General features: G+C 36.5%; 1 protein-coding gene across 3 annotated transcripts; it reads right to left on the bottom strand.

Moving 5' to 3' along the window:
* Positions 1 to 1,674: 1,674 nt before the first annotated feature.
* LOC140015305 (histone-lysine N-methyltransferase ATXR7-like) lies at positions 1,675 to 10,794 on the bottom strand. 3 transcript variants are annotated; one of them, XR_011821912.1, is made up of 19 exons: positions 10,235 to 10,794; positions 9,594 to 9,778; positions 8,929 to 9,472; positions 8,680 to 8,793; positions 8,174 to 8,497; positions 7,751 to 8,092; positions 7,450 to 7,674; positions 6,753 to 7,241; positions 6,170 to 6,563; positions 5,944 to 6,093; positions 5,397 to 5,827; positions 5,199 to 5,321; positions 4,795 to 4,875; positions 4,033 to 4,086; positions 3,791 to 3,942; positions 3,111 to 3,154; positions 2,939 to 3,024; positions 1,974 to 2,005; positions 1,675 to 1,892 (listed from the first exon to the last, which is right to left on the bottom strand). XR_011821912.1 is itself a non-coding variant. In XM_072067414.1 (17 exons), the coding sequence occupies exons 2-16, from the start codon at positions 9,755 to 9,757 to the stop codon at positions 3,133 to 3,135; spliced, it is 3,609 nt and encodes a 1,202-aa protein (XP_071923515.1). In that variant the 5' UTR covers positions 9,758 to 9,778; positions 10,235 to 10,794; the 3' UTR covers positions 1,675 to 3,024; positions 3,111 to 3,132. The 3 variants fall into 3 exon arrangements, 1 of the variants encoding a protein (XP_071923515.1); XR_011821911.1 differs by having other exon boundaries at positions 1,675 to 2,005; XM_072067414.1 differs by having other exon boundaries at positions 1,675 to 3,024.
* Positions 10,795 to 12,755: the final 1,961 nt, after the last annotated feature.

The raw sequence follows: 12,755 nt of genomic DNA, 5'->3' as shown, positions 1-12,755 counted from the left end.
TTCTTCGAGCTCTCCCTAAAGTGTGGGAAATGTAGTTTACAAGGGAAGATAGTTAAAAATAAGGCCTATAACAACCGACCTGCCGGACTCGAACCGACAACCAAAGGATTTTGCAACTGCAGGACTTGTTCGTCTCTGGTTTTGCCAAATCCTTCTACTCTTCCATTTGAGCTAAGGTCGGCAAACGCAAATCCTTCTACTCGTACTCCTCCATTTTAGCTTAAGTCGGCAAAGAATGTCAGTGGCATGGTTTACAACTAAATTAATTGTTTCAGCAATCAATCAGCCAACTCTCTTCATTACCTCCAAAATGTATGGTGTCTGTCTATTTTATATGCTATATGATTGCAGTTGCAATTGTATGACAGATTCTCTCCTTGCTCTTCATCAAAGAGGAAAATAGTTATTGTATCCTCCCTCAAATCTTGATGCCTCGTCAATTCATTTTGGTACGAGTGAAATGGACAATTCTCCCTTCCATCCAACATCTAGACAGACGCTTCACTCAAAACACCCTCCACCACACGCAAGTCAAAACAATACTACGTTAATGTTTGCGCTAAAACATTCTACACTCCCAACACACAGCACCCGTCACCGAAGCTGAAATGCACTCTATTGTGGACCCAACAGGAACCATAAGGGGGAAAAAAAAAAAATTTAACGTCAGATAAATGCTGATTCCTTGTTAGAACTTTGGAAGAAACGAACACACTGAGCTGCGAGGATTGGTGTTTAACGTAATTCTTAACGTAGTCATGAGTTGGGCAAATGAGAAGATGAGAATTCGGGGGTGTATGATCACTTATAGAAAGAGATAGAAGCACATACCAAAGGGCCTTGATAATCTTCGACTTTGCAATTTGAATAGATATATACATTACTGGATTGTTCCTGCGCCATAAAAAGTGAAAATAACTAATAATTGGGATTTGTATGACCTCCTCTAACACAAAAATTGGTATGTAAAATGCTGAGATCTGTTGTCCACTTGATAAAACTTTAAAATATAACCAAAAGGAGAAAAGGGTTTATCAGCATTTGAGAAGATTTTTTGTTAACAAAATTGAACCAAAATAATAATTATTTTGTGTTACACTCAGGCAGGACATGGCATCCATGCATCCCTCCTCATTGATGTTTCAGAAGCCTATATTTGCAGCCATGTAACAACACCAGAGCCGCAATGAGAAATTCAAAAGGGGAGTTGTTATATTCACTCATACTACATTCACTCGAGACAAACATCTAGTAATATTAGTCCAACTCAAAAATCAACAGCATTCTCAAATCCAAGTCCATGGCTTCTCAAGGAGCAATGAGGTGCGATTTGATACTCTGTAATCCACAGTTTAGCTTTTTTAGATAGAAAATATGACTGTAATTTCTTGTTTCAATACTGTCTAACAAAAGAAAAGTTTAATCACCCAAAAATAAAATTTGTGGAATCAATAGTAAACTGGCTTCAGCCCAAATGTAATAAGCTGCGGGTGCAGTCAAGTAGCATTAATTCACTCCCGGAAGGGGAGAACAATGCATTATAACACTTGATTGAAAAAATTGAGCAGGCCGCTTGCTGGCCTCTGAAATGTATTATTGATAATCAAGGAGAATTAGCCATATGTTTTTACATATATACCCTTTAACTCTCATGGTATTGATGACAAACTATGATGCCCATGAAGACTAAGAAATCTCTTATATTCACTACAAATGTAAACCATGATAATTCTGTACGGTATCAGGTAACTAATTTATATACCATTTCGAAAACAATGACGGTATGGGGCAATTTTATACACATTAAAGCCCAAAAATGCCCAAATGCAAAAGACAGAAAACACCAATTTTCAGTTCTTAAGAGGAGAAACTCATCTGCAACTCAGAGATATCTACAAGGATATGCACACGAGTCAGTAATCATCAACATCGGATAAGGTAGCAAAAGTCCAAAACTGGTCGCCAGCACCTACCTCGTTTACAAGAAGAATGTGAATGGGATAACCTGAAACCACATTTAAGGCGTCAATAGCTATAAGCCATGCAGGTCACATAACTTCACTATCATATCTAGGCTTTTTGAGCAGTCTAGCAACATATATAGAGATACTTTTCGCTTCTTCAGAGACACTCGCAGAAGCATGATGAATCACTTATATTATGGACAATTTGAAAGGGGAATCCTAATTGCTTATTGTTAACTAACAAGCAATCCCTCTTAGAATATTCAGACATTAAAACTCCATCTCAAGAGAAATACTATTAAGTAATGGTCCGCTAGCTTTATAGTTTTGATGAACCACTATTATGTCTCTCAGTTAAACTTTTTACATTCACGATTTTGACATTAATTTGCAGAAATTTTGAGAACACACATGCAATGGGTCCGAAACCCACAGGAAGAGTTGAGAGAGAGAGGGAGAGAGAGAGACGTCCAACACATTCAGATATCCATGATAAAGGAAGCACCTGGTGGTAACAGCTTACTAATGACCAGGAACCATAGTGTGTGGTCTCTTGTAATTTTGACAAATACACAGATGGAGACGCTCAACTACTCATTTTCATCCACTTCTCCCCCCGATCCCCCAACGCATGTAAAGGCCAAATAAAATTAGGAAAAAAATGTTATCTGAAACGTAAAAGCTTCAAGAGGAGCAGAGTGACAATACTGAAGTTTTGCAGAAACAATGAATTGACATCACTTGAAGGCTGAAACATTGAGCTTAAACAATTCCCGAATTAATTTAACACATCGATGCAGAATTATCAATCAGCCCTTTGGGTATGATCTCCATTGTGCCCTTTTAATCAGCTTGCGTTTAAAAACTATGGTTAAAGCAATTTGGCAGCGGCTGTAATTTATAAGAACTGAGAGTAGATGGATGAAACAAGAAAAACCCAAAAAGATGAAATGCGAAGGAAACATGCCCCATACCTACACCCCACCAAAAAAAAAAAAAAAAAAAAGGCAGCAGTTCCAATCCTCTGGGGACTCGTCAGCTTTAACATGCAAGGAATCGCCTGAAAAAAGAATAGCAAAAGATTAATAAGGAGGATATAGTTGCTGCTTTTAAGACACTCATTGCAAGATTAATATATGAACAAACCAGCTTAAACTCCTCAAGCCTCTCAATTCAGCGAGCCACGACACCTGAAGATCCATGCAAGTTTCTTGAAAGTCAAGGTAATGTGTTTTATGAAATTCAACAGTTTGTTGGAAATTAAAAAGTAACAGATAGATCACATGACAATTTTACTAGTATTAATATCATCTAGAGTGATTACATTTTTCTTGCATTCACAGGCCAAACATGATAGTTTCAACCATGTTGGCATGTCATTGTCTCTGATAAACAAATTTAAGTATCATAATATTTAAATACATGAGAACATTCTATAAAGCTTAAAACTAAAAAGTAAAGCTGATTACCAGTTGAAACACCGACCACAAACCACGATGCCATACAACCTCAAGAAATGAAACATAAACTAGACATGCTAGAATGACATAATTAATCATTTGAGTTATCATAATGCACAATTTTGAATGTCTAAGTACTTACTAATTTGGCAGTATCATATATGAGCATGCAGAAATTTCCAGAATGCCTGACCATATAATGGATGCTTAAGGCTTATCAGTAATCCATATACAGACTGATCTAAAAATGATAATCTAATCCATTCATCAACCAAACTCTGGAGTTCCACATGACCAGTAAATGGTATGGCACTCGTACCACATCATAGCAACACTATGGAACCAAGAATTGAAATCGGCAATTACCTCCTTGAACCACAATTGCAGGGAATCTTTTTCTCCTCCAAAGGGAACTTATAGTTATAAGTAATTTCTTCACCAGCTGCAATATGACGCTTGGCATATATGAAAATCTTTTTCTGACCTTCCACACTTATGACCTTCGTATAGCAATTAGGCTGCAGTATATGATTTGAAAGTGACAAAATCATGTCAAGTCAAAAGTCCACCATGTCATGGCACAGAACCATGGGTTTCATACTAGTTACCTCACATGAATGGTTTATAAACCTAGCAATTCCACCACGCTTTGTTGCATCAACCTGGAGAATGTACAAATAAAATGATGTTTAACAAAGAAGTGGAAAGAAATGCAATATATTGAGATTTAGTTCCTTTATACTTGAAATAAGAATATAGGTATTAAAACATGGATTGGTTCGGGATCTACAACATAAGGTAGTCTATCTTAGCAAGCATATTTTTTAAGGCCAGGAGAAATATCTTCAGGTGCTTGCTAGCACCTAAATACCAACCAAACCCCCCCCCCCTCCCCCACAAAAAAAAGGGGGGGTGGGGAGGAAAGACAAGACCGATTCCCAAATTAGACAGATAGTTCACACAATAGCTGTGCAATGCACAAGAAAAGAGACATTCAAATTAAGGAAGCATAACGGAAAGAGGAAATAGAAGTCAAACAAATAAGAGAAAATGGAACACATAAACTGACGGCTGCAGGAATTAAAAATCTCAAACTCATGGAACAGGGTAGCGCAAAAGATTCTGATATTTATTCAGCCCCTCTGTCATTGCTCAGGCAGCTGTCTCTCTGGTGGCAATGAGAAATTACTAGAAAGCAACATCAAGCTAAATTAAGTAGCTAACTGATGTAGAAGGAAGCCAGAAAAAAGGGCATGAATATCTTTGCTTCTGCAAAATTCTATCGATCTGCTATTGGTTTTCAGCCAATCTGACTGGTATAAGTTTATCTTTCATGAAACTATATGAACAATTTATTTCGTCTCACCCACCACATATCCATCGTCCAATCTGAAAAGATAACTGCTCCCAATTCCCATCTTCTCATAATGCCGTTCACGTATGTCAGATATCTGACAAATCAACAAATCAAATGAAATTTAGTAAATGAATCAAAAAATAAAAGAAATGAAAAGGGCAACCATCATTATAGCAAAGCAATATGATACCAAATTTATTTGAAAATAAAAGAAACCCAAAAGGCAAAGATAATAACAATCAAACACAACTTGCAAAGAAATCGCATTTGAAGCTGCTTTGTTTCTTATTCCTTATTTTGGTTGCAATTTAAATATTACTTCTGCTTTTATCCTTGAAGCTTATGATATAGCTCAACGTGAAAAGGTGTAAAATTAAAATTTCTCCCAGATAACCAAATAAAATGATGCCCACTTACACGAGGTCGGATAAGTTCCCCCACATACTCAATAACGAAATCCTCTGCCTCAATCGGCTCCAATGCAACAAGACCCCAATCATGTATCATGCTCCGTTGAAAGCGTAAACGTTTTTTCCTTGCCTGAAGTAATGTCTTTATCAATTTACTAGCACTAAATATTCACTAAATTTCACATGATAGAATTCCCTCATTTACCTTCAGCTGAGTCGCTTTCAAAAGATCAGCACCCTCAGCAGCTGCAAGAAGGTTACGCAATTTAACCCTGTTTGTTCTTGCAGAAAGTCCCTTGATGCTCGACGACTGAGAACCAGGAGCATTGGATATGATATTTTGAGCATGAACACGTGTAGTCCCCCTAGCACGCGCCCTATCAGCAGGGCTTGCATTAAGCGACCATTTACGCCATTCCCAGCCATTAACTGAGCATCTAGTACATCCCTCAGATTGGGGAAAGGGTGCTCCCTTCCTCGACTTACAGGTCATCCTCACCTTTTCTATTGTAACATGCTTAGAAGCTGCTTGCTTTCCAGCACCCTTTGAGACTCTCAAGACTTTTCGAGATTGTGATTGTGCCATATCATCCTCCACTTGCTTTCTTTTCAGTTTCACTACTTTACTCGCTGGATCTGGAAACAGAAAACCACAAGACATAATTAACATTGGTGACTAAAGTAACATCTCTCCAAGAAGAACAGAAATCTGAGCACACAACTGGACGTCAAAATAAAAATAAGGCACTAACTATTAGGCATCTTCTCCAAACAGCCAGAAGACTGCAAATCTAGTTTGGCAAACTTTTTGCTTCTAGAACGAGCAATTTTCTCGAGATCTTTGGTGTCCTGAGTAGAAAAAGAGGTAGTCTTTCTGCTGCGGCTTGCAAGATCTTCCCTGGCTGCATTCCTTAGCAAACGTTATTTTGCAGAATCACATCATCTGAAAAGTGCACAAAAGTTGGAAGTGTAAAATACCTTTAACCTCTCGAGACACCTTTTCGAACTTTTTGTTACACACATTGTCTAACAAGAAGCTATCTCCAAGTGCATCGGCAGCATTATGTACATCATTTCTGCAACTTTGTACTGCATATCTTTCAGCATTTACAACTGCATTTTCCAATCTTGCATTCTCTGGTATGCCTTCAGAAATTTCATGTTTCCTCGACTTCTGAACAGACTGCCTCAGCAATCTAATGCTTCCTGCAGTTGCAGCAGACTGTGAAACTGATCCCGAATTTCGCCTAGCCAACTTTTTCTTGCGGTAATACGTGTGCTTCCCACTTAGCTCAAGCACTCTAGAAGATCGATGTCCATATTTTTTAAATTCATCAAAAGAGTTCTCATCCAGTCTCCCACTCCCCAAACCCTAGAAAAGGTTAAGGGTCAGGTCAGGTCATAGAAAGAGTCAGACAAGAAACCAAACATCTTTCTTGATCCATAAAGAGTTGTTAAAATATCATGCAAAGCTTATTAAGTAGATGAGACTGTAAACTTTTCAGGTTAAGCACAAGACAAACAGAAATTAGGCAACCATAGAAATTTAATCATTGAGTACCTCAGAATGATCTGATCTCAAAAGTTTCTTCAAAGGAGTCAATGTCATCGAAGTTCCCAAAATAGCATCATCAACCAACATTAGTTTCAACTCTCTGAGCACAACATCGTGTACCCTTAACCGGCACACTGTCAAGACAGCATCTAAGGTCATCCTTGGAACAGACTCATCTGATCTAGAGGGTTTAACTCTGCGGGCTTGTGATGTAATACAGGTTCTACTACTGCCTTCAAATTTCATGGGTCGAAGCTTATCAAACAATACCTTATGACATGGGTCATCCAGAGGCACTTGCAAATTGTTAAAAACACTTGGCAAGATATTAGTTATAGAAGTTTGACCCTCATTAACGGTTTTCTGATGAAAGCGCTCTTCTGATTGAGATGCCAGTTGAACATTGTTAGATGGAGATGCTTTTGAAACAGAGATCATCCTTGGCGGATCTTGTCCAGTCATACAACCATTCACAGAAAAAGCATCTGAGGCAACCTGATGATTCAAAAAACTCTGTTAAACAGATGAAACGGGAAAAAGAGATGCAAATGAGGAAAATCCAACCCCGGTGAAGGTTTTAACATTTTTCCTTTTCTTTTTGCACTAGAGGAAGGGGAATGGGAGTTTGTTGGAAGTAAGTGTGGACAAAAAAAGCATAATTAACTCTGTAACATCCAAAATCATGCAATAACTTCAGTATCACCTCAGTGAATTCTGCAACTTCTGGAGAATAAACTACCTTCCTCACTTGCTCCTCTAAAAGACTTTCAATATACTCAATCAATGACATCTTAACAGATAAATGCAGATCAGCTAACACGATCTCAAGGATGTCATCAGATATATTTGTATCCACTGAGTTTGCCATGATTTCAAATCCAGGGGGAAAATCACTCTCGCATTCAGAACACTCTTGTTCCACTTGCCGCTGCATACATTAAATTGAAATTCAGACATTATGAAGCACACTGTTCAACACATCAGACAAGATTCCACAAACTCACATTTTCAACAGCAACCTTTGCACGTGGTTCAACATACTGCTTAGATGGAATGCTGAGTTCCACTGAGACAGGAGTATACCAGCGTTTCCTCTTTCTCCATCTAGATGAGTATTCTGCTATTGTATCATAGAACACAGCATTCCACATGACTTCCATGCAAGAATCAAGTAACACTCTACAAACCACCACATAAGTAACCCAAAAGTTTTCAAAATTTCCAACAGATTTCAAGCAAATTGAAGGCATCATAGCACTAGGAGAACACTGCTGCTCAATAATACTAGATACTTCAGCTTCACACCCATAAGTAGTATAGTCCTTCCTCCCATGAAGAGCTTTATACTGCCAGCAGAACAACACAATAATAGCTTCATCAAGCAGGAACAAAAAAATAAATTCTTCTATAGCATAAGAATACCATACCATCTTTCCTTCTGAAGCAGAAGTTTCAATGGACAAATGGATCGCTTCAGGCTTAGACTGCTTATGGACCTTCTTCGTTGCCATAAAGTCTGAAATTATGTGACTAACAATCTCATCTAGCATAAATCGACGAGCAGCTTTCATGATCCCTGAGTGCAGCTGACAACAAAGTTCATCAAAAACTGTGGATATCAAGTTGACTGACAAGTCTGTCTCTTCACTTTCAGCATTAGACATGGTGACAGCTCCACCCCTAGCCATTCCCCATGTATTTAGCAAAGATTGCAAGGTGAATGGTTCAAATTTGTTTTCAATGTGATAGATCTGCAGAGATACATTGCCATACATCAGCATAAGATCATACCTATACGAGTCTAAGAATAAAAGGTCTAAGAACCGCTAGGTTGAATATTGCCAAAAATTGCAATTGGGGCTCCATGAAAAGCTCCTATAGCCATCCGATGGTAGCAAGTCCAAAATTAGATTTACCAAGTCAAATAGCTTACCATAACTGAATTGTTGAGATATCCAAAATGAAACCAGGAATAGAGTTCTATAAGGGTGTGCGGCCCATGTTTCCTCCCTTCGTCGTCCTCAAAAAGCCAAGAAGATTCACCTGACTGTGTTTTAAAACCAGTAAAGCAAGTGAAATTATGGAGTTAGTCATCAGATCAAGATATGTTTGTGTGCCAATTAAACATATAGATATCAGAGAGAGAGAGAGAGAGAGTCAGTGTGTGTCAAGTAGAATCTACCAGTGGCACAAATGGAGCTGTGGGCAAGCAAGCTTCTCCAGAGGAGAAAACCTTATTCATTGAACCAAAACCACAATACTTTCCACTACTCTGAGTATTGCAATGTGAATCTGTAGGGCAATCTCTCGATTGTTTAAGGCCAGAGGTGGCAGCAGCCAAGTAAGCAAAACCTGTAGCAACATGGTCAGGATATTGCTTGAAGTACTTCAAGGGAACAGAGTTTGTCAAAGCCCCATTCAGAATAGGATAAACCGGTAGCTCCTCGGGCAAGAAACCAGTAGCCAAACCCTCATATAATTGGTCCTGAATATATGGGCCACACATCTGACCATTGTGATTGACATACATCCATCCAGTCACATACGAAGGCAAAGAAGATAAAGTATGGGTTTTATTATCATTTGAAGAGCCACTGACAACAAAAGACTGGTTAACATCGCCACTGTTGCCATTTGACTGGCAGCTTATCTCTGTTCTGGAGTTTGAACCAACTTTTTCATCGCCGTCGCAGCAAGCTGCAAAATTGTGGGAGTCATTCAGGCACCTGAGCAATCAAAAGCCGTAGAAGATGAGCAAAGTGACATGATACGGAGGTAAAAGCAGTAAAAAACAGGAATCCATCTTAAATTGCCAGTAGACATTAAATTACAACAATGGGACATTACCCGAGGCTCAGTTCCATGGAGGATTCAACATCACTGAGGTGGTCTTTATCAGGAACGACTGAGGAAGCTACCTTCATTCTTTTTCTAGAAGAGAAACAGGCTTCGTATTCATGGAGCAGAGTTGTGCCCTCAATATGGCGGCAACAAAGCAGTGAAGAAACCATAACTTTCTAAACCAACAAAAGCTGCAATTGTTCATAAATTAGTTACCTAATTTAGATCCTGACTAAAGAGGAAAACCGGACTCACTACTTTGTCCAGTTGTTAATGAAGAGAAAGGGCAGCTAAACGTGAGGCGTTTTTAACGAGAAATACTTTTGCCAATTATTAAAATGATAATGATAATATGAATTGAGAGACGGTTCTCAATTTGCCCATCATCGGGATGACAATTCATCAGATTAATGCGAACGAAAAGACACTGTATTCTATCAAGCTTTGAGTTTTACTCCAACACTATAATATAAAATTCGCAACGAAAGAAGCGTATAGACAAACACAGACAATCCAAGAACGACAATTAAGTTCAAATACACAAACTCGGACATAAATGCGCACGCAAAACAACGCTACATTCAAGATAGATACGAGAGTTACAAATTAGGCCCCAGATAGATTCCAAATATTTGGATTGTACTTACTTGTCGTGACTGGTGAGGACGATTGATTCGTGCTGAAGATAATTGCAATTGGAGCGAGCAGCGCAGCCGCGGGTACAATGGTGGATAAGCCTTACCGGAAAACGAATCAAGAGGTCGCCTAAATTGTTGTGGTGGAGAACCACGGAAACCGGCGGGTCTAATAATCTAAAGCACACGCTCTCGGCGATATAGGACACACGCACTCAGGCATTGGATGCTTGCAACTCTGGAAGACTGGTTATATTAACGCAAACCTCCCTGAGGTTTATCTTTCTCGTAATTGCGGTGACCTCCATAATCCATTGCAATTTTTTTTTTTTTTATAGCGTAGGTGGGAGGGCTCAAACCGGCACCACCCAACCCCACGGTCCATTGCATTAGGCATGTCAATGGCAGCTTCCGAGTTGGATTCTTCAATCTAAATTCAAATCCATTAAATTTGATCGAACCCACACTCAGATCTAAACCCTTATGAATCTAAAAAAATATATTCAAATCCAAATCCTTCTATTCAGGGGTACCAATGGATACCCGCTATATTTCTATAAATACATTAAAGTAGAAATATACAGATTTCAAAAAAATATAAATATCATTCAATTTTTATTTTTAAATAATAAAATTAATATTTAAGAAGTTAAATGCAATATTATGTATTCAAAATATAACTATTATCGATTGCTTCGATTTATTTTTAAAACTTCAATTGTATTTACGTCCCATCTTTAATTTATTTCTTTTCACTTACTTTTTCTCCTTTTTTCTGAAAAAAATTTGTACTAATTACAATAACAACTAGAACTAGTTTGAAAAAAGAAAACAAGCATAAAATCTTACTATAATCAATCCAATGACTGTAAATTATTAGAATGTTTTATAAAATTTAATTATATATATGAGTTTGAATTTGGATACAAATCATAAAAAATCAAACCCTATCCAGATTTATAACTCTTGTACAGGGTCTGGATTTCATAAATTAAATCCAAATTCTATCTAAGTACATTAGGTCTAAGTTGAATCTAAATAAGATTCGATTCATTGACATACCTACATTGCAACTTTGAAACTACTAATAATTAACAATAAGACTACTATATATATATATATATATATATATTACAGCAGCAAACAAATCGTAAAGGTTTTTTTTTTTTTTAAAGGAAATCGAAAGGGTCAATTACACTAAACCCCTTGTAATTAGGGTAAGTTGCACTTTGTCCACATTTTTTATTTCATCATCACTTTGCACTCAAATCTGATGAACAAGCAATGGTCAACTTGTTCCAAAAAAAAAAAAAAAGAGTTGTTGATAGAATAAAAGGAAGAGTCCTATTTGTCTTTTCATAAACTACGTTGCGTTTGATAAAATTGAAATATGAAATATAAAATTTAAAACTTAAATCTAAATTCATTAAATTACTAAATATGATATACTTAATAAGTGTATATCGTATTCTTATTCTTTGGAGTTTGGAGCAAGTGTCATTCAATTAATTCAGATATTCTAGTTTTTGTTATCAAACAAATATAAGCATAGTAAAATGTGAACGCATTAAGTTTAAGTGTTGAATTAAATTTTTAAACAGGGCCGAACTCACTTTTTTAATCTCTTGGCTTTTCAATTTCATCATGTTATGGTATAGGGTAGTGAACACAAATGCAAGATTCAAATTCAAGATTTCCTACTCATATAGAAAAAAAAAAAAAAAAAGGTCATAATGACCCCTTTCCCTCATATCCTATTATTTAGCAAATTTAGGATTTTTTTTTTCAAATGTTTTCTATTCCTTTTTTTCTTAGTAATCATTTATACTAGATAATTTTCTTCGTTTCCAACACAAGATTCATCATTTAATTTGAGACTTGCATAATAAGCAAAACTTGCAATATATATGGGTTAAAACATAAGAAGTAATTATTCAAACGGAAATTAAAGACTACTTTATTTGATAATTCAATTCAATATTTAAATTTAATGGGTCTAAATTTTAAAATGTTCAAATCCGTTGAATAATCAAAAGTAGAACATATGAATTAATTAAGTCATACTGAATTTTCTAAACAAAATTTTGTGATACATCACTTATTATTTAATGTGATATATACTCAAATATATTACAATTAATATTTAACAACTCATTAACTTTCATATTTCAAATTTTAAATTTCAGTTTTCAGATTTCACGCCTTAACAGAGGCAAACAACAAAGCCTATTTCTTTCTTCTTCTTCTTCCTTTTTTTTTTCAGAACAAAACGCTAATTTCATTAACTAAGATTCTAAGTCAACAACTTGAGAGAAAATAACTATACATTTTTCTCCGAGTTTTGTGTTCTTTTGATATTCTTCTCTATTTGGATTGAAAAAAATATACACATAAAGTGCATTTAATCACGTAATCAACATATTTAGAGTCACATTGACAAATTATAGCACTAGTGGATTTGAACGCATGTCAAATTATTTAAGTTTAAATTTGAACTTCAAATTTTACATATATTCAATGATGATATCTCAAT

The sequence above is a fragment of the Coffea arabica genome, chromosome 10e (assembly GCF_036785885.1).
Source record: "Coffea arabica cultivar ET-39 chromosome 10e, Coffea Arabica ET-39 HiFi, whole genome shotgun sequence".
Lineage (NCBI taxonomy): Eukaryota > Viridiplantae > Streptophyta > Magnoliopsida > Gentianales > Rubiaceae > Coffea > Coffea arabica.
Note: the sequence above shows the minus strand (reverse complement) of the source record. Positions and strands in the feature narration are given on the sequence as shown.

Coding starts and splice junctions, on each gene's coding strand:
- LOC140015305 (XM_072067414.1), bottom strand. CDS start 9,757: ATGGTTTCTTCACTGCTTTGTTGCCGCCATATTGAGGGCACAACTCTG. Junction 8,093..8,173: donor CTGCTTCAGAAGGAAAGATG/GTATGGTATTCT, acceptor TTCTGCTGGCAG/TATAAAGCTCTTCATGGGAG. Junction 5,322..5,396: donor TGAAAGCGACTCAGCTGAAG/GTAAATGAGGGA, acceptor ACATTACTTCAG/GCAAGGAAAAAACGTTTACG.